The sequence below is a fragment of the Sinocyclocheilus rhinocerous genome, unplaced genomic scaffold (assembly GCF_001515625.1).
Source record: "Sinocyclocheilus rhinocerous isolate Xijiao unplaced genomic scaffold, SAMN03320098_v1.1 scaffold1374, whole genome shotgun sequence".
In the NCBI taxonomy this organism is placed as follows: domain Eukaryota; kingdom Metazoa; phylum Chordata; class Actinopteri; order Cypriniformes; family Cyprinidae; genus Sinocyclocheilus; species Sinocyclocheilus rhinocerous.
In genome coordinates, this window is record NW_015643932.1 from 254,364 (window position 1) to 275,041 (window position 20,678).

Consider the following 20,678-nt stretch of genomic DNA (forward strand, 5'->3'; position numbering starts at 1 on the left):
AGAATGCCTTAGCAACTGCATAGTAACCTCATAACATCCACACAGCAACAACACAGAGTTAAAAACACTGTGAGCTCCTTAGCAATTACATAGCAACAGCCTAAAATCTGCATAGTAACATGTTAAAAAAACATGCTGTAGCAACACCCAAACATTAGCATAATAACATAAAAAACATCAGAACACCTTAGCAACTGCATGGCAACAGCCTAATATTTGCAAAGTAATATGTTAAAAACACAGAAAACTCCTTAGCAACTGCATAGCAATTGCCTTATATCTGTATTGTAACATGTTAAAAACACTCATAACACATTAGCAAATGCATAGCAACACTATAAAATCTACATAACAACAATAAAAACACTCAGAACACCTTAGTAACTGCCTAGCAACAGCCTAGCATCTGCATAGTAACAGTAGTTAAAAACACACAGCAACACTTTAACATTAGCATATGTTAAATGCCATAACCTTAGCAACTTCAGGGCAGCAGCCTAACATTTACATAGTAACTTGTTAAAACACTCAGAACACCTTATCAACCACATAGCAAAGTCCTAACAACAACTTAGCAATGTTAAAAACAATCAGAATACCTTAGCAACTGCATAGCAACATCCTAACATCCACATAGCAACATGTTAAAAACACCCCGAACACCTTAGCAACTGCATAGCAACACTCTCACATCAGCGTAATGACATCGAAAACAATCAGAACACCTTAGTAACTGCACAGCAACACCTTAACATCAGCATAACAACATCAAAAACAATCGGAACACCTTAGTAACTGCACAGCAACACCTTAACATCAGCATAACAACATCAAAAACAATCGGAACACCTTAGTAACTGCACAGCAACACCTTAACATCAGCATAACAACATCAAAAACAATCAGAACACCTTAGTAACTGCACAGCAACACCTTAACATCAGCATAACAACATCAAAAACAATCAGAACACCTTAGCAACTGCAAAGCAGCATGTTAAAAAAAACACTGAGAACTCTTTGGCAGCTGCAACAGCCTAACATTTGCATAAAAACATGTTAACACATAGCAACCCCCTAACATCAACACAGACATACAGTAAACATCTAGTCCCTCAGCATAGTTTTACACACAGCCCTTCATGTTCGGCTGGTCTGGAGTAATTGTGACAGGGTTGAACATTTTCAGCAAGACATTCTGTACTTTTACAAAGTGGTGTATATCTGCAGTTGTTTATGGTGTTATTTATGCAGTTGAGAGGGGGAAAAAAACAGTCGGAAAATTGTCTGAAATGTCTTGATTTTTGGGACTAGAACAAAATCATCCAAAAGCAAAAGCTCCTCATTTGGATTTTCAAGACTAAAAATACATTTTTAATAGGACGTGGTTTGGTGGTCGCTTGGGAGAAACTGGTTTAATCCTTTATACATGACTAATATGTGAGGTACGCCAGATCTTTAGAAACATATTAATGTGGTCTACATGCTTCAATAAATTAGACTCCTGTAGCATGTATATTTCTATGGAGTATCTACATGTCAAATATGTTAAAATCACCCGTTGTCATAGGGTTCCCCTGGTGAGAGAGGAGCAGCAGGACCTGCTGGCCCCATTGGCCTGTCCGGACGTACTGGACCTCAGGGACCCCCGGGACCTGCTGGAGAGAAGGGTGCACCGGTAATTGTGCTGAATAGATATAAAGATGGTCAATTTGTTTCTTATATTACATAATACATTTATGAGTGACAGTGAATAGTTTAAGGTTTCTTACAGCATAGCAACTGCATAGCCTCCACCTTAGCATCACTTATATTTTTTCAGTAAATGTAAAAAAAATTTTTATGATTAAGATTGCTATTCAGAATGTGATTTGGCACAAACTGAAAAATCATTTTATTTCTTTGTTCAGGGAGAGAGAGGCCCTCCAGGTCCAGCCGGTCGGGATGGAGTACAAGGTCCAGTTGGTCTGCCAGGTCCAGCAGGACCTCAGGGTCCACCTGGAGAAGATGGTGACAAGGTTAATTACAATTTTGATTTACATTAATACGTTTAGACAGAAGAGAGGGGACACGTTACATTACCATAGATATATTAATACAATGCTTTTCTTGATGTGTCAGTTCCTGAAGACAGTTCACAGTCACTAAAACAGGACTGTAATGGATTTCACTTCATCTTAACCTTCATATTGAAGTTTTCTGTCAAATTCTAAAGCTACATTAACAGGTGTACACCGCTAAAAAATCTAAGTAAAATGAGTCAAATAAAAGAGTTTTCAGAAAATATATCTTATTCTATTAGCAAATAGTTTTCAAGCATAAATCTCGCTAAAATGTCTTCACTTTGTCCTTTTTAAAAACTTTGCCAGTTAGGTAAGAAAGAAAAATATACTTTATTCAAGAAGAACACTTTTACAATGTTGCTTCTTAAATATTGTGCTAGAAAAACCTATCACTATAGTATATCTCACATCTCTTCCCAGAATTCCTCACCCTCACTTTTTGGACAGTGATCATTCTTCATCATCACAAACACTGCACGGCCATCTGAAATGCACGCCTATCTCTCAGTCGCTCTCTGCTGCCACCAATCCATCATCATCAGCAAAGGCGGCCTATAATCAAATTAGCGCAGGGTACCATAAACGTTGTCTCTCCATCAGTATCCTCTAACAAGCTTCATGGGCTTACGTGCCAAGAATATATTGTAGAAATGCTTTATCTGGCCATGTCTGTTAGTTCAGAGACAATATTTAGCATTTCATTTACAGTAAAACTCCATGCAGGTTGACGGCAATGTCATATCTTTTACTGCACAGTAAATGGTTTACTTTGACATGGAGCTTCTTTCAGTTATATCCACCGGTGTGTGATTTATGCGTTATATAGTTTTAAAAAGGCAAAATGGATATTGCATGACTGATTTTAAAACCTTTTCAGGGAGAAGTGGGAGAACCAGGCCAGAAAGGAAGCAAAGCTGACAAAGGCGAACAGGTGAGTAAATTCAATTGTAAAATCCTTATTTATACACACAGTACGATTTGCATTCAGAATCAGTTTTACTTAAAATGCAATGACTGAATGATTTTTTAAGGTTCTTCCAATGATTAAATCCGGAGAAAAAAAAAGTATTTTGTGTTGTCCTTGCTGGTTGCATGCAGCAGCAAACATACAGCACAACCAATATAGTCTGATTCACAATTTAATGAGTCGTACGAAACGGTTCTTTTAATTAATTGATCTAAAAAAATCATGAATCATGAATTACATATTCAAATTGTCAATCGCTGAATCAGTTTACGCAGTTCTTGACTTACTCACTGAATCACACTTACTATCATGTCCAACTTGAAATGAACTAACTAAAAGCAAATAATGTCCTCAAAAGTACAAAAAGAGCCAGTATTTGAATGATTAAGGAAACAGAATCGTTGAATTACTTAAGATTCCCATCTCTTTGTACGGCTCTGTTGTTTTGATTATGTTCTTCACTGTGTCCACTAGGGTCCACCAGGTCCACCTGGTCTTCAGGGAACTATTGGAGCTCCTGGACCTGCTGTACGTCTTGACTGCACATACAAAAATCTATTATTTGTGACGTTTTGCATATAATGAAATGCATTGCAACTCTGACTAATGTCTTCTTCAGGGAGGTGATGGTGAACCAGGTCCTCGTGGACAGCAGGGTATGTTTGGACAGAAGGGAGATGAAGGATCCCGAGGCTTCACTGGACCTCCTGGTCCCATCGGTCTGCAGGTGAGTGCCGCTGTGCCAATGAATGCCCAAATATGAGCTAACATTTTTATTTTGTGTAGCACTAGTCCCATGGTAACTCAGACTAATGCTGCACAAACAACATTAACTGGTGGCCCTGGGCAGTAGATGTATTGGGAGGTGTTTGAGATGTGAATTGATTTCCTTTTGATTGCCCCTCTGATGGAATCGCCCTGTGAATAAGTACAGACTCAGTACAGACATACAAGAGCAGGGTCCATTGCATTAACAGTTTAAAACCAGTTGGTTTGCTGGTGGTATAATCACTACCAATTTAATTATGCTACTAATTAGAGAATTTATTAAAAGTAGAAAAGGTTTTGTGCAATATCAGTCCCAAAGTGTTTGCACAGTAATTTTAACGAGAGGCTAGTAATATGTAGCAGTTCTCACATTTGTCTCATCAAAGGCAATTTAAATATATATTTATGCATTTAAATATATTCAAATATATATTTGCACAATATGTTGTCGCCATTATTGACTGACAGCATTTTTGACAAATTGAAACAAACATGTTCAGACATCATATTAATTTTTATTTATATTTTTCTTTTCATTTTTTTTAATGGGAGAGTATGAGTATGAGTTCTCCCTGTGTTAAAAGAATATATATAAAAACATTTTTAATGTTTTTCAAAGAGTTCATTAAGGCTGCATTTATTTTATTAAAATACAGCAATATTATTATAATTTGAAATAAATGTATTCTTTATTATGACAGCAAAGATGAATTTATAATATTTTTTATTTTCATTTTTTGCACTGTCAACGAATATAGTCTAGTTGCCGTGTTGTGAACCATACAAATCAGCAGTCATGTCATGTTTGGGTGGTAAACACTGTATTTGTAGAAGATTTATATTAATCATCTCATCTCTCTCTTTTCATTTGATCACATTACGATCTGAAGCCTCAAGGTTCTGCTATTTCTCTATCCATCCATTAGCTGATTCCTCTGAAGGCGAGTCATCACTGTAATGGAGTAACTTCGACTGCTCCTATAGTCCTCTTACGCCACCAAATCTCAGACATTTGATTCAATTGAGTTTTAATTGGGCGTAATGCACTTCCATTTGGATTTCATTAATTGCATTTAGTGACCCGGTCCAATAGACATTAGAGCAGTGCACACACACCCTTCAGGCTGTAATGAGTGTTTATGTTAATGGTCTCTGACTAAGGGCTTCTGCCCCGTTGAGATCTCTTACCAGTCAGCGAGAATGTGTTGGTCTGCCAAGTCCGCAGGGCACGTGGGTATTGGGCGAGTAAATATCAGACAAAATTAGACTTTAGATGTCCTCACTCCTGACATGTTACGGCTAACGAAGAAACGCCTTTGAATGAGCAGTGCCCGAAGTCGAGGCAATTAGGGAGTAAATGTCAAGGATCAAACACATATGATACCGAGGTCACATGCCTAGCTTGTTTATTCGCTAGCGCAGGTGTGTTTTATCCGAGGTTTCTAATGATATAGTGTTTTGGACTTCTTTAAAACACAAATGCTTCCCTGGTTACCCTCACTGATGGATGTTTCACCTTTTCTGCTGGGTAAAACATTTAATTGGCCATTAATTAAGCTGAAAAACGGCATGAATTTTTCAGCTAGCCCCTTAGTGGAGAGCAGCGTCAAAGAAACACACTCCTGGCCATCTAACTTCTTTTTGGTGGCCCGTTTTATTCTCACAATGTTCCGGATTTAAAAAAGTCCTAGGTGCATTTTTAGGGAGTAATAGTGGTTTGATGGGGGACATGTCCTTCCCCAAATGTTCAAATGAAACTAGTGCCGCTCTGGGGAAATATATTTGGTAAATGTGCATAGATGGGTTTCTGTGCTGGGTAAAATAGCTTTCATAGTGTGCTTAGTGTTGAAAGTCCTCTACGTTTTTCACCCCTAGCCATTCGCCGCCCATGAAAAGGTGACAAACAATATAGTGTTCACACTGAACATGAGCTAAAAATCTGACAAAGGATATTAGCTGCTCTCTTGGATTTCAAGATGACAGACAGTGAAACTCAATAAACACTCCTGTACTCCGCCTCTGTTTCTTCCATTTGCCATATGGCCCTTTTGCCTTTCTCCGCCAATTCTGAAATGAAGCATTATTGCTGTCCTCCGGTAACTGCGTCTGAGCCAGATTATTCTTCTCTTTTCATCAGAGGGACCATTTTGGTGCCTCACAGCAACAGTGTGTCTTTGCACATTTCTTTGCACGGTTGCTGATGTCAGTGTATTATAGTATATAAATATATGGACATTTATGTTATTATAAATGCACATAATACAAGAATATTCATTTGTTATTTATAGGGTCTTCCTGGACCACCTGGTGAGAAAGGAGAAAATGGAGACGTTGGTCCTATGGTAAGATGTTTTAACCAATTATTAACTAGTATTAATTATTATATTGTATTTATCTTTTGAACTGCCTTTGACATGACTTTATTTTATTTTGTCATTTTTCACATTTAATTTATTCATTTAATTTAATTTAATTTTTTATGTTTTAGCCTACAACTATTAGTAAAGTCTCATTTGTCTCTCTTCTTGTTTCGCCACAGGGTCCCCCTGGCCCACCTGGTCCCAGAGGTCCTCAAGGTCCTGCCGGTGCTGATGTAAGACCATCTCTCACCATTGAACATTTTATCCCATCAGCAAATCCATTAATTACACTACTTTGTTTAACTAAATGGCTCTAGCGTTAATGGTTTTCACGTATGCCTCTTAACAAATCGACTTCTTTTATTGAAGGGTCCACAAGGTCCTCCTGGTGGAATAGGAGGAATGGGATCTGTAGGTGAGAAGGTAAGAGTATTCCCAGCTTCGGTGTTTATTCCTAAAAATATGGTGGCTATGGTCCCGTTTCAAATCTCTGTTACAGACTTCATTAATTTATTATTGGTGTCCTCTTTTTGTCTGAATTAGTATAACAAAACGATTAATGCCTACATTACCGCAGTTCTGATAATCCCCCTCCATTTCACTGCTATTTGGCAGGCCTACAGGCCATCAATATTTAACGTTGTGGCTGGCTGTGGAGATGAATTTAGAATATGTAACAGGTCACCATGATGTTACATCCATTAGGAGCCAAACGTTATGTCCACTACAGCCCAGACCAGCTAGAAAACAACCAAGAAACAACATGCAGCTTTGTTTAGATAATAGTACTTATGATTCATTCCATTAGACTCTACTTGACATCTCCGATCTTCAGTCATTTTTCAAAAACATTGAAGATAACGTATAAAGCAACAAAATGGCAGTGCTGCTAATTGTCTGAAGTTGAAGAGACCTAAATTTAGAATTTCCATTAGTTTCCAAAAATGTAAGTTCAACTTTAATTTCAGTATCATTTGTTTGCATTTTGCCTACTAGAATGCTAGAAATTCTGGATTTCCAGTCAAATGGAACATTATATAGCACAATTATATGGTGTTGTGTAATAACTTATAACTTGCAATATTCTTAACAGGGTGAGCAAGGAGAAGCTGGAAACCCTGGACCTCCTGGCGAGCCTGGACCTGGGGTAAGTGAAGTTTTCGAGAGAGATCTGTGTGATGGTGCAGGTAATCACTTCTTGTAAGCTTCTTGGGCTTTACTGATTCTCTCAAATTAAGGTGCCACACTAAGTGAGTCGCTAAATTGCAGGAACGATTCCAATAAAGGTGTTTACTTTCATCATATAATGAAATGGGTTACACTTTATTCTGATAGTCCACTTTAGACATTCTATTAACTATAAGTAAATTTGTAACTACATGTCAACTAATTCTCATTAATTTGCAACTACATGTCTACTAACTCTCAGAGTAGACTGTTAGGGTAGGTTTAGGGTTAGTAGAATGTTGACAAAGAAAGTGTTAGAAGATATTAAGCAGACAGTCTACTAATACTCTACTAACTGCTAGTTGACATGTAGTTGCAAAGTTACTTACTGTTAATAGAATGTCTAAAGTGGACTATCGAAATAAAGTGTTACCATGAAATGCTTAATACGGTGATGTTTGCAATAAAATATTGTTCACACTGTTGTCAGTTAACTTTATATCATGAAGAATAACATTTCCCTCAAACTTTTAGAATAAAGGTGTGCCGTGGGAAATATACTGTAACTCAAAATGGTCATTTATTGAAACTAATTTGAAAAAACAGCAGCTTCTGACACCAGAAATACATTAAACTATGACTTGTTCATTAACATGTTAAAAATGCCTGGTTGGTGCTCAGAAACCTTTTCGCCACAAAAACATTGAGTAACATTGTAAGTGGACATCAGTGGGAAAAATCAGATGATTAAAGCTAAAAAGTTAACTTTGTTATTTTTTGAATATCTAAATTACAGCCTGTCAATACCAACATGAATGGCTGATTAACTCTTTTGAATTGCTATATCAAAATGTAGAGCATGGCTGCACTCATTGTTCTCAGGGTGCTTTTGTTCATGGAGTGCCTCAGGGCTCTTTATTCTGCCCTTTCATCTTTGTTATATATGCTGCAGGGCCCAAAAGGTGAGAGAGGAGAGAAAGGTGAAGCTGGTCCCTCTGGTGCTGCTGGACCTGCAGGTCCCAAAGGACCCCCTGGAGATGATGGACCCAAGGGTAATCCTGTAAGTGTGACACAACAAGCATGAGGTCTTGTGCATGTATAAAAGGCATTAAAAGTTAAATGCCACTACAGCAATGAGGTGAGCCTTACTGAAAGAAAAAAAAAGTCATTTTAGATGGATTATGCTGATTAAATATGAGATTTCCAACACTAATTAGAAATGATTTGAGTACTATATGCGTCCAAGATGAATAAAAGATTGTAATTCAATTGAAATGTTACTGTGCCTCCGACTGATACATTTAGTTTTGTAGGTCCTAATATTTGTTATGGACATTTAAGTTATTGACACATCACTCTGTTAAACCTGTGTTTTCAATCTGTTACTACAGGGCCCTGTTGGTTTTCCTGGAGACCCAGGTCCACCTGGTGAGCCAGGTGTTGCTGTAAGTGCCAAAATCCATCACTAAAAGTCCTGAAAATTATTATTATATTTTTTATTATTAAAAAATGGTTGTTTCATGTATTTACCAGTGATTTTGAATTATTAAAATGTCTTTGCAGTGTAAATTGTCAGCAAGGCGTTTGCTTATTTTTTCAATTGTCAATTTATTTGTCTCTGAAATACTGTGGATTATCAGGGAATAGATGGAGGCCCAGGAGAAAAAGGAGATGATGGAGAGTCTGGTCAACCTGTGAGTATCAACAATATTTAGGTGGAATACCTTTGACTATAGTTTATTAAAAAAACATACTATTTCAACTATATATTTTTTCCTATAGTATAAGTATATATACAGTACAGATATGTAATAAATTAATAAACTGCTTTTGGATATGCGGAAGTCAGACATAATTGCCTGAGCCTACAGTGGCAGACCATAAATTGCAGTCCTTATTAACATTTATTATAGTAATTAGGATTTTCCAGTGCAGGGAAATTGGTTAATTTACCATTAAATTCAATGTATCTGAATCTTCAGGTTTACAAATGTGAACGTATAGCGTTGAGAGTCTCATTGCGAGGCCCATTTATAAGCTACAGTTCTATGCAAATTTAATGAGGGGAGGTTTGTTTTGAGCAACAAACTTTCACAAAAAATGCATACAGCTTCCCTTCCCTGATTAGAAGTTTATCCTTTTAAGCTCAAATCAATCACACAGCTGTATAATTTTGCAAAATTGTATCCATCCTACACTGGCATGCTTTTGAAACCCCAGTGTCTCTTAATTGTGTTCAATTAATTTCACAAAATTATAAAAGACAGTTTAGTTGTGAAAAGTTTAGTTTTAAACCTAAATTTTAAACTCAAATCAATCACACAGCTGTATAATTTTGCAAAATTGTATCCATCCTACACTGGCATGCTTTTGAAACCCCAGTGTCTCTTAATTGTGTTTAATTAATTTCACAAAATTATAAAAGACAGTTTAGTTGTGAAAAGTTTAGTTTTAAACCTAAATTCTATTATCTACATTAGGCTGGTTCAGTTGTGTTGTTTTTGATTCAGTTTCTTCCTTCTCTCTGTTTTAGGGACCTCCTGGTCCCTCTGGAGAAGCTGGCCCACCAGGACCTCCTGGCAAAAGAGTATGTATAGTCTTCATCACTATTATATTTTAAGCAGCATCCATTTAGCAGGTTTTTTTGAACATCCCTGGCATGGAAAACAAGCTTTCTTAATGATCAATATTTTGTGTTTTCCAAGGAATACACAAAAGAGTATTTCTCACTAAGAATGGAACAATAAACTAAAACTGCTATTGATTTATTGATTGAAGATTCTGACCTGTGCAAAAGAATCACCATTTTTGTTTAAAGACTCATCCTCATCAGCACAGATGATCAGTTGTTTTCCCCACCGGGTCGCACCGTTCAACGGCAAACAGAAAAAACAAAGTCCTTCCCAGGATGATGAATAGCGCATACTAAATCATCAGACTGAAATCAAAAACAGCGTTTAAACGGCATCGGAGCCAGAACTCATTTCCTCCACTGTAGTCCTACATCTCTCTCAGGATGAAAGAAGAAAATCAGTCCAGACATTATATTGATCCCGGGCCTGTTTGAGTGACAGCGATGACGGGACGGCGGTGTAAAGGATGTTACAGAGGAAGAGGAAATATAACTGTCACATTTGGGAAAGGAATTCGAAATCCTCTCCCACTGCCACATCAAGAGAAATTTGTTCTGCCAAATGGCTCCTCATCGCCTCTCAGAAAATAATGTTTCGCCAGTCACGAAAATCACGAATATTCTTTTCCGGATGGAAAAAGTTAACTTTTTCCATTTAGATTGTATTGAGGTGTTTCTCACGGCACTCTATCGAACCGGCAAGTGAAATATTATTATTTCCTCTTGTCTTGTGCACAATATAAATTTTACTGCATTTACACTGAACTTGCAGTAGATCCTTTGTGATCTTCATTGATGCACAACGTCATATACTTGTATTTTAAATGTATCACATTTTAATGTGGAAAGCACAATGAAACATTTAACTTAAAGTTCTTATCCTTAGTTTTACTTGAAGTTAACCTATTTTGTGTAATTGGCAATGGTTGATTGACAGCTAAGTAGGCAGTTTTTGCTGGGGTCGCGTGTTTCTGATATTTTGGACCTTGTATTTATTTAGTGTACCACTTTTGACTGGACCAGCCAGAATGGATGTTAATATGAGGTGTAAATAACTGCTGGACCCCCTATAGTACCACTTTGCAGTCTCTAGGGGTCATGGACCGTTTGGTAAAGACTCCTACTATAACTATCAGGCAAACAGTTCTGCTTGAATTTTATTAGCCAGCCCAAGCAGTGCTGTGCTATCCCATTATTCCTCCATAAAGCTTTATAGCATCTCTTTGCACACACACATCCATTATTCATGCAGAATGTAGAGAAAACACCACTCGCTTTCCTAATATGCTTGATGGAGCTTTTCCTGGAAAAATTATACATCCTATCAGCATATGCGGATAGCAATGGCTGACCGACTGTGGCTAGAGAAGCTTCCATTTCATCAGCAAAGGTGTTTAAATCCTGCAAGAGGAAGACGGTCGCGGGAAGACTGATCTCGTGGAATTAAGTCTCCTGCATCAATAATTCCGGCTAGAGCTTATTTTGCATCAAACACAGGGACGTTCTGCTTTCTCAGCATTTTACCGACTGCGGTTGGAAATAAATATAGAGATTCTGTTGCGTATTCTCTCTCTCTGTTTATTTCTTGGACTCTGTTCAGTCTTGGACCCAAGAGACTAGGGAGTCTATTAACTATCTTGGGAATTATTGAATTTGGTGAATCTTCCAGCTGTCATTAGTTGATTTCTTCCTGCTCTTCATTAAATTAAAATCACACAGGGGAGACAAGGGCAAATTGTCAAGCAGATATAAGGTCAAAAGTCCAATTAAACAAATGTATATTTTCTCTAGCAGTAGTTTTATATGCTCATTTCAAACATTGACTTCAAAACCATCTTAAATTAGTTATTTATTATCACCCAACTAAAATATTTTTTTCCAACAACCTTGTTACGTAAACACTTCAAACAAGTTTTAAATATAAAAAGAAGGTAGATTTTAACTGAAAAGTTGAAATCTGTTGCCAGTGCAAGGGTATTTTTTATAAATGTCAGACTGGGGCAAGCTGTCACATTTTATGTAGTAGAAATCCATATTTTTTTGTACGTTACCTGTAGCATTTTTGCTGTTTCATGAATTGTTAAAACATTTTTCCTGAATGGAATGATAGACATGTTCAATAGCCATTGCTTTAAGGAAAATGTTTTAATAGCCAATGCTCTAAGGAAATATTCACTGAAGTAAAAATGTGACAACTAGCCCCAGTCGAGTTTACAAATAACAGAATGAGTATATGCTCACACAAAAGACCTTCAAGCGGATCCATTTGCCCATTAATAGCCATCAAGCAAGATCCCCGAAGTGCTACCGTGATGTCTCACCGTGACCTTTTTCCCATTTGTTTTATAGCCTAGCAGAGAAAAAATCTCAAATAAAACGTCCTTTTCTGTATCCGCAGGGACCCCCGGGGGCTCTTGGAGCTGAAGGCAGACAAGGAGAGAAGGGCGCCAAGGTAACGCATCGTTCCAAAACAATTCAGCCCAGGCACACACCGCAGCCTCCACTGCCATAATTAAAGCACAGCGAGCCATGGGAGAAAAGCACATCTCTGACAGAGTGACTCACTGTTAATACATGTGGAAAGATTGTCACTGTGGGACTGAAGTGTGTAGGCTGTTTTAGCTTTAGTTCATCAACTGAACCCTTATAATCTAAATTGCATAGTTGAAGCATGCCGAGCGTTTTAATGTAGTGTTTCTTACCTTTAATGAGTCATTTATATAATATAATATAATATAATATAATAATTATTATATACATATATATATTTTATAAATAAAATATATATATATAACCTTCTATTTTTGGTCAATAGAAAGTTGAGTAGGGAAAAAAATACATTTTTTAATACAACAATGCAAAAGCTTGTTTATGTATAAGAGTGACATTTTTAATCAGTTTATTTGCGTCCTTGCTGAATAGAGCTATTAATTTTATTTTATTTTTTTTAAACATAATATTGACACTAAACATTTCAACTGTTGTGTGTACGCTTTCATTTATGCATTTTTTAATGAAATGTTTTTTTATATAAAGGTTTTCTTTCTTTTTCAGTGATATTTCAGTAGACGTTGCATGTCAAATGTATGCATCAAAAATCTAAATAGTTTCTATATTCCTCTCTTCTCTTCAGGGTGAGGCAGGAGCTGAGGGTCCACCAGGTAAAACTGGGCCAGTTGGCCCTCAGGGCCCTCCTGGAAAGCCTGGTCCTGAAGGTCTACGAGGAATCCCTGGTCCTGTGGTGGGTTCCCATGTCATTCATCACCTAACTATCCATCATTATACATACACATATATACAGTGGCCCCAAATAGTATTTGGACACTTAAGATGCACTTAAAGTACTGTGAATTTAATATCATAATGTATATATGAAACCAAGTGGTGTCTGCAAATATATGATGTTTAACCTTTTCTCTAAACTTTCTCAAGCTCATGAATGTTAATTACGTGGCATGGCATTTTCCCAATAGTTCTAACTGATTACTGCTCACCAGTGCCAATGTTAGCGGCTTTTGCATGATCTTAAAATTGTCAGTGTACAAGGGCAGCTATGATTCTTTTCTTTACACTGCGGACAAGCAGTGCAATGGAATTCATGCATTTTTAAGTGTGGCTTAAGTATTCAAATAATTTGTGCGGCCACTGAATAGCCTAAATGCACACACACAGGAACAGAATTATATGAAACACCTCACAGAATAATAAATCACCTCTCTTTGAGTTTACAATCTGTGTCTTTCTCTTGTACAATCTGTATCTGTTTCTTGTCTATTTGAAAACGCTTTTTGTAGTATCTGGGCTATTAATCATTGTCCAGCCCACAGTAAATCAATGCCAGACCATAAGCAAAAAACAATGCAATAATGGCTGTTGTAATTGGATGGATTTTCACAGGGTGAACAAGGACTTCCTGGTGCTCCTGGACAAGACGGCCCACCTGGACCAATGGTAAGAAAAGAGACCCCGTTGCCCTTGCTCGTTCTTTCTATCTACCTTTCATCCTCTCTCTCTCTTCTATGTGTGTGTGTGTGTGTGTGTGTACATGTGGGTATATGTGCGCAAATTGAATTCTCACTGTTGGTTCTTTGATATTTAGGGACCTCCTGGTCTCCCAGGCCTGAAAGGAGACCCCGGCTCTAAGGGTGAGAAGGTGAGTGACATTCTATTTCTTTTCCTGCCATTTTTATTAATGTGGTGTCTTACATTTCAGAGAGGCTCAAGGACAAAGATAAAGACTAGACTTGGTCACTCCAGGAAGCCAAAGGAAAAGTTTCACAGCCAGGGGAAAAGTTTCAATATAATATACAGAAGTGTTTTTTTTTTTTATTATTTAAAAACCTTTTTATTTTAAGCATTATATACATTTAGGAATCCTCTTTGAATTCATTGCTGATTCTTAGATATTGAGTCATTAATTAAAAAAAATATTAATGTTATTTTATACATAATTATAGTGTTTTGTTGTCTTTTGGTGTCACAAGTTGGAGTAAAATATATATATATATATATTTTTTTTTTTTCATATTTAGCCATGTAAATGTATTTATTTATATAAGGTAAATAATATAATCATGACATTTTTCCAGTTATTTTATTTTTTATTTTTTAAATTTTCGTGTTTTTGTCTAATTTATTTTTCATACTTAGCCATGAAAATTAATTTATGTATAAAATATTTAATGCATTGTTTAAATTTGTATTTTTTTCCATGATTAGCATGAAAAACAATATTTATTCATATAATTTAAATAATATATCATGTAGTTATTTCTTTAGTTCATTTTTTCCCAGTTAATTTAGTTTTTAATTTATACATTTTATTTTGCCTTTGTTTTATTTTCAGTTATTTTAGTTTTTAGTTTTTTGTATTTTGTATTATTTTAGTATTTTGTCTTTTTTTTTTAAAATACTTTTTTAATGATTAGTTTTTTACATTCATTCATTAATTTTTATATTATTTTTTATTCTTATTTTTTTACATTTTCTTTTTTCTTATTAATTTATAAAAACTTTGGTACAATGTGAATTCATTGTCTTTGATAATTTAGTTGTTGGGTCCAGGCTCTGTGCATAAAAAATTGCTGTCTCTACAACTTTTTGCTTAAAAGTTGACCATCAGATCTTCTGACCTGTGACATCCACTATCATATGTGTTTTTCTTCCAGGGTCACCCCGGTCTTATCGGTCTCATCGGACCCCCCGGTGAGCAGGGAGAGAAGGGAGATCGGGGTTTGCCTGGTCCTCAGGGCACTGCTGGCAGCAAGGGTGATTCGGTGAGTCACTAATGATTTATTTGTCCTTTCCACCCCACCACATAACTAATGTCATACCTCCAGCAGCGCACCTATCAGGACTTCTCCTCCTGTAATGCTGGCAAATTAAAGTAACGACTGACTGAAACAATAACATCTGCACTTATTGCATCTGCGTACATCATCATAATCGTGTTATGGATGAAGCTGTCATGAAAGGTTCTCAGAGCCAGCGGTAATTCTATTACACCAGACGTTCCCATCAAACACCAGTGCGATTACATTTTTTCACAGTCGAACTGTGAAATGTTTGTTTTTCTTTGCCTCATTGAAGAACCATACAACACCTATCCAATGCAGTCAAACGCTTCAGTAAATATATAGAAAACCTTTGAAAGTTGATGGAATAAACAATTAGAAATTGCATTGGTCCACCTTTTTCAGTGGTTTAAAGCAATGAAACTTTAAATGTATTCTGATTAAGTTTAATGAAATTGTAGTCTCCCCTTCTGTGAGTTTATAAAAAAATGAAAACGATCCCATCTCACTAACGTTTCCCACTAGACAGATTTGCGATCTGTTGCTGCGTTTAGTAACAGAGGCTGCATTTCTCCCCACAGAATTAACTCAAAAGTCCTCGACTCTAATGGAGTGTAATGATCAGTGTGTAATACACACCAGAGGATTATGATTAGCAAGAGTCATTTTCACCTCTGTGACAAACGAATTGCAATTTTAAAGACAATTCTTTGAGAGAAAATGAATCTCATCTTTACAAATGAATCACATGAAGTGCTTTCTAACCTGCTGCTCTTTAAACTGTAGGGTATCAGTGGTGCTTCTGGTCCGTTTGGTCCACCTGGTCCTCCTGGATTGCCTGTGAGTCTTTGCTCTGTTGCTGGCATCTTGCATTCAGTGTTGTGCTGTCGTCAGATTGAACAGTTTCTGAAATTGTTGTCACGTGATCTATTTAAACCATTAAAATAAAAGAGCTATCAGATATGTTAAAATGAAGACAGCATGAAAAGTAATACGTTTTAAATACATCAGATTATTCGTAAAATTGTAATTTTGGACTGCCCCACCTCAACAGTCTTGCCAATATTGACTGTATTCATCATTAAAATTTATAGAAGTTTCAGAATTTTGACATACACTATCGTTCAAATGTTTGGCATCAGTAAGATTTAATTTTTATTTACCAAGGACACATTCAATTGAGTAAAAGTGACTGTAAAGGCATTTATAATGTTACAAAAGATTATATTTCAAACAAATTCTGTTGTTTTGAACTTTCTATTCATCAAGAAATCCTTAAAATTATTAGAATGATTTCTGAAGGATCATGTGACACTGAAGACTGCTGAAAATTCAGCTTTGCCATCACAGGATGCATTTTCATTTTTCTTTAGGGTCCACAAGGGCCAAAGGGATCCAAGGGTTCGACTGTAAGTACCACTTTATCACCAATCAATTCGAAGGGCTTGTTATAATGATAATGAGAAAAGGGCTTATGATTTTTAAATGTTCTTCCTGCAGGGTACTGCTGGTCAAAAGGGAGACACCGGCTCAGCTGGACCTCCTGGTCCTCCTGTAAGTGAACTTCTGCCCGCTTCAAGGAGATTTTTAATTAAATAAAATGCAAAAGTCTCATGGAGCGTACACTCATTTTCTCATTCCGTAGGGTCCTCCTGGTGAGATCATCCAAATTATTTCAAATAAATTAGAAAACAGTTATTTTTAATTGTGATTATATTTAACAATATTTCTGTTTTTACTGTATTTTTAATAAATGCCTTGGTGAGCGTAAGAGACTTCTTTCAAAAATAGTTAAAAATCATACAGACTTCAAACTTTTGGACGGTAGTGTGAATTGATATTTCATTTTGGAACAAATAGAAATTTTTTTTAAATGAATGATCTGATTCTTCTCAAATTCTACACAAATTGTAATTTTAACTATATTTGGCTGGCTCAACACTTTTAAAAAGTCTCATGGAGCGTACACTCATTTTCTCATTCCGTAGGGTCCTCCTGGTGAGATCATCCAGCCTCTGCCTATCCAGATGCCCAAGAAGTCCCGTCGCTCCATCGACACGCAAACGGACGAGGCCGGCACCATGCTGGAATACGGAGAGGGCATGGAAGATATCTTCAGCTCCTTGAATAACCTCAAACAGGACATCGAGCGCATGAAGTACCCCATGGGCACGCAAAACAACCCCACACGAAGCTGTAAAGACCTACAGCTCGCTCACCCAGAATTCCCAGATGGTAAGCGAACATGGTGGGGGGTAAAGGAGATACTGTCGAACAGATAAATCAGGAAAACATGCAGCGTTTGCTGGTTTCCAAGCTACTCAGTAGGTATTGGCTGTGCTTCTAAAATTCTAAGCCTGTCACTCAGGAGGATTTGAATAACAGCAGCAGCAGTCGACAGCTGATTGGGAAGATGTTTAGCATTCTGCGGACTCCAGCGAGAGCTAACCTCTCCCTCCCAAATCATGGCTTACAAAATGCCAGCTCTTACACTGACCTTTCAGAGCTGGTTTTACCGCACTCGCATTAGCCTGCTATTTTATTTACACAATGCATCGCCACTGCTGATGCCCGTGAAGTGTGTGATTTTAGCTGCGGAAATTAATAGAAAGCCAGGCAGAGATGCAAGGATATCTTCGTGTATGATCTAAATGATTTCCTACTGTACCTGTGGTCATTCTAGATAATGATGTCTGATGGGTTTTTTCTCTCAGGTGAATACTACATCGATCCCAACCAGGGATGCTCCGGGGACTCCTTCAAAGTGTACTGCAACTTCACAGCGGGAGGCGAGACCTGCATCTTCCCTGATAAAAAGTCAAATGGAGTGAGTGGCATTCTGAAACCCCCTAAGGATGAACTGGCCAATAACAGCCAGACAAGATCACAACATCTTACCTCTGTCACATACAATGGGTTTTCTCCTAAAGACCATAGGAGTGTTTGAATCAGTCACTTTAAAGAGATGTTTTTAGCGTGATTGTTAGTTTTTGGAGGTGTAGATCCAAACACATCGTTCCCCTTAAAGGGTGAATCTTATGACATTATCCAGGTCACTTTCACCTGAAGAAAGAAAGGAAGGAAGGAGGGAGGGAGGAATTCCTTTGAAAATAATACCACAACAGTAAAACACCTTAATGAATTTAGGATTTTATATATATATGTATATTAGGGGTGTAACGGTACACAAACATGACAGTATGGTACGTACTAAACATAAACTAAACATAATTGCTTTTTTTTTTTTTTTTTTACAATGGTTTACTGAACAAATGGCTCTTTCTTTAAATAAATTCAATTATAATTACAATTTTCGTAGGGATAAAAATCTACCTAAACTATAGGGAGTCCTTTTACATTACTATAAGGTTACAATTAACAACAGAGCCCAAACTTAAATTCAATTACTATTTATTTTTAACTATAATAATCAACACTCAAATTAAAAAGCTGTAAGAAAACATGTTTTTAAATTAACTTCTAAATTATACCATTTCTATTTGTTGAAATATAATAATTTACAGTCATAACTTGTTTCATAAAATATTTATTTAAACATATACATTACATAATTAAGACATCACTTACAGGTAAAGTAAAAATAATCAAGTATAGTCTAATATTTCGCAAAATGCTCTTCACTAGACTTCATTCTCTAGCAAATAACGAGCTGTAGACACTGATGACTTGCCTGAGGTAAACGAAACTCTACGTGACGTTTTGTTTACAAGCTGTTTTAATGACGTCTTTCCGTGGTTGAAACACTGATTGAGCGATTACGTGAGGGGTGAGATGTTCATTAATGTATATTTCGCGTTAAAACTAGTAATAAAGAAGAAGGAGTGATCACACTCACTCGCGCTCCGTGCTGCTGTCTAGAACTGAGGTGTAAGTATACAGCGATATATATATTGTCTTTGGAGTGAAATATGACCTAGATATGTTTTTGAGAGATTTTGGGAGATTCATTTAAAATGTAAATATGCACTCATACAAGTTTTTTGTTGTTGTTGTTTTTTTGCATTAGTTTAAATGTTTTGTCTTTGTAACAGTAGTAATGTTCAGATCCGAAAAATCATGACTTTTTTTTTAATAAGATCAAATTTGAGTGGAAACCTCATTCTCAACATTAAAATAATCTGCTTTTCTCATGCTTTGTTAAACAAAGCCGTATATTTCAGTGAGATGGTTTTTCATTTCATTCCAATTGTTGGAACCAGATGCTGTATGAAAAATAGCTGGGTTTAATTTTATTTAATTTTCTGCTAAAGTAAATTTGCTGTTCATTTTAAACTATGCGCACAGCTGGTCTTTTGCCGTTATGTTTTTTTTTTCACATTTATCTTTGTGTCGTCTTTAAGGTGAGAATATCTTCATGGCCCAAAGAGGTTCCTGGCTCCTGGTTCAGTGAATTTAAGCGTGGCAAAATAGTAAGTGCACTCTCTCGTTCCTCTTTCATCTTCTCCTTTATGAAAAACACCATCTTGTCCTTCGAAAACTTAAAGGACCTGAGTGGTCTGCTTGGTCTTTTTTCTTTACTCAACCAATGGACAGACACCAGTAAGAGCACAGCTTTTAAAAGATGCTGTCACTGCAGCCCTGGATCCATCAACAAGCCGAGCACACCCACAAACACACATACTCACCGCATTTATATTTGATGCAGTTGAGAGTTATAAAGGCGCCGCTGCACCTCACCGGCGTTATGTTTCTGGTGTCTGCTCAGACTGTTTTCTACTTTGTCAGAAGAAATGGTTTTTCTATTATTCAGAGTTCCAACTTTACCAGTTTTAAATCAATGTATTGGTGTCTTTGAATTTGTTTGTTTTTTATTATTCAGAGTTCCAAATTTACTAGTTTAAAATCATTTTATTGGTGCCATTGAAAACCAGTGACTTGCTTTAACGTTAATACCTAACGATTTTTTCCTCATCTTATAAGAACTGATTATGAATAAAATTGCAACTTATTAACACAAAAAAGATAAACCTAGACAAAAATTATATTATATTATATTATATTATATTTAGTGCTGTCAAACGATTAATCGCATCCAAAATAAAAGTTTTTGTTTGCATAATATATGTGTGTGTTGTGTATATGTATTATGCATATATAAATACACACACATACAGTATATATTTTGAAAATATTTACATGCATTTACATTTCTATATTTATATTCATATAATTTATTTTATAAATAAATATATTGCAATACAATTTTTCTGAAATATATACATGCATGGGTGTGTATTTATATATACATAATAACTATATACATATGTTCCTCTTTTTAAATTGTTGTATAATGTCCAGCTATTATTGCAGATTTAAAACCTTAAAAATGTAAAAAAATAAAAATAAAAAAAAAGTATTTTTTGTAAAGAATATTTAGTGCTGAATAAAAATAAATAATAACATTATT

At 36.2% G+C, this 20,678-nt stretch overlaps 1 protein-coding gene across 1 annotated transcript in view; it reads left to right on the forward strand.

Moving 5' to 3' along the window:
- The window catches only part of LOC107757695 (collagen alpha-1(XI) chain-like), a 66,997-nt gene that overhangs the window by 43,654 nt on the left and 2,665 nt on the right, over positions 1-20,678 (forward strand). Inside the window, exons 39-62 of the mRNA XM_016575250.1 lie at positions 1,570-1,677; positions 1,910-2,017; positions 2,940-2,993; positions 3,504-3,557; positions 3,649-3,756; positions 6,086-6,139; positions 6,337-6,390; positions 6,527-6,580; positions 7,251-7,304; positions 8,277-8,384; positions 8,716-8,769; positions 8,965-9,018; positions 9,858-9,911; positions 12,355-12,408; positions 13,090-13,197; positions 13,854-13,907; positions 14,056-14,109; positions 15,125-15,232; positions 16,037-16,090; positions 16,624-16,659; positions 16,751-16,804; positions 17,239-17,485; positions 17,965-18,077; positions 19,612-19,680. Coding sequence (XP_016430736.1) covers positions 1,570-1,677; positions 1,910-2,017; positions 2,940-2,993; positions 3,504-3,557; positions 3,649-3,756; positions 6,086-6,139; positions 6,337-6,390; positions 6,527-6,580; positions 7,251-7,304; positions 8,277-8,384; positions 8,716-8,769; positions 8,965-9,018; positions 9,858-9,911; positions 12,355-12,408; positions 13,090-13,197; positions 13,854-13,907; positions 14,056-14,109; positions 15,125-15,232; positions 16,037-16,090; positions 16,624-16,659; positions 16,751-16,804; positions 17,239-17,485; positions 17,965-18,077; positions 19,612-19,680 — 1,869 coding nt within the window. The remainder of the gene's footprint in view (positions 1-1,569; positions 1,678-1,909; positions 2,018-2,939; positions 2,994-3,503; positions 3,558-3,648; positions 3,757-6,085; positions 6,140-6,336; positions 6,391-6,526; positions 6,581-7,250; positions 7,305-8,276; positions 8,385-8,715; positions 8,770-8,964; positions 9,019-9,857; positions 9,912-12,354; positions 12,409-13,089; positions 13,198-13,853; positions 13,908-14,055; positions 14,110-15,124; positions 15,233-16,036; positions 16,091-16,623; positions 16,660-16,750; positions 16,805-17,238; positions 17,486-17,964; positions 18,078-19,611; positions 19,681-20,678) is intronic.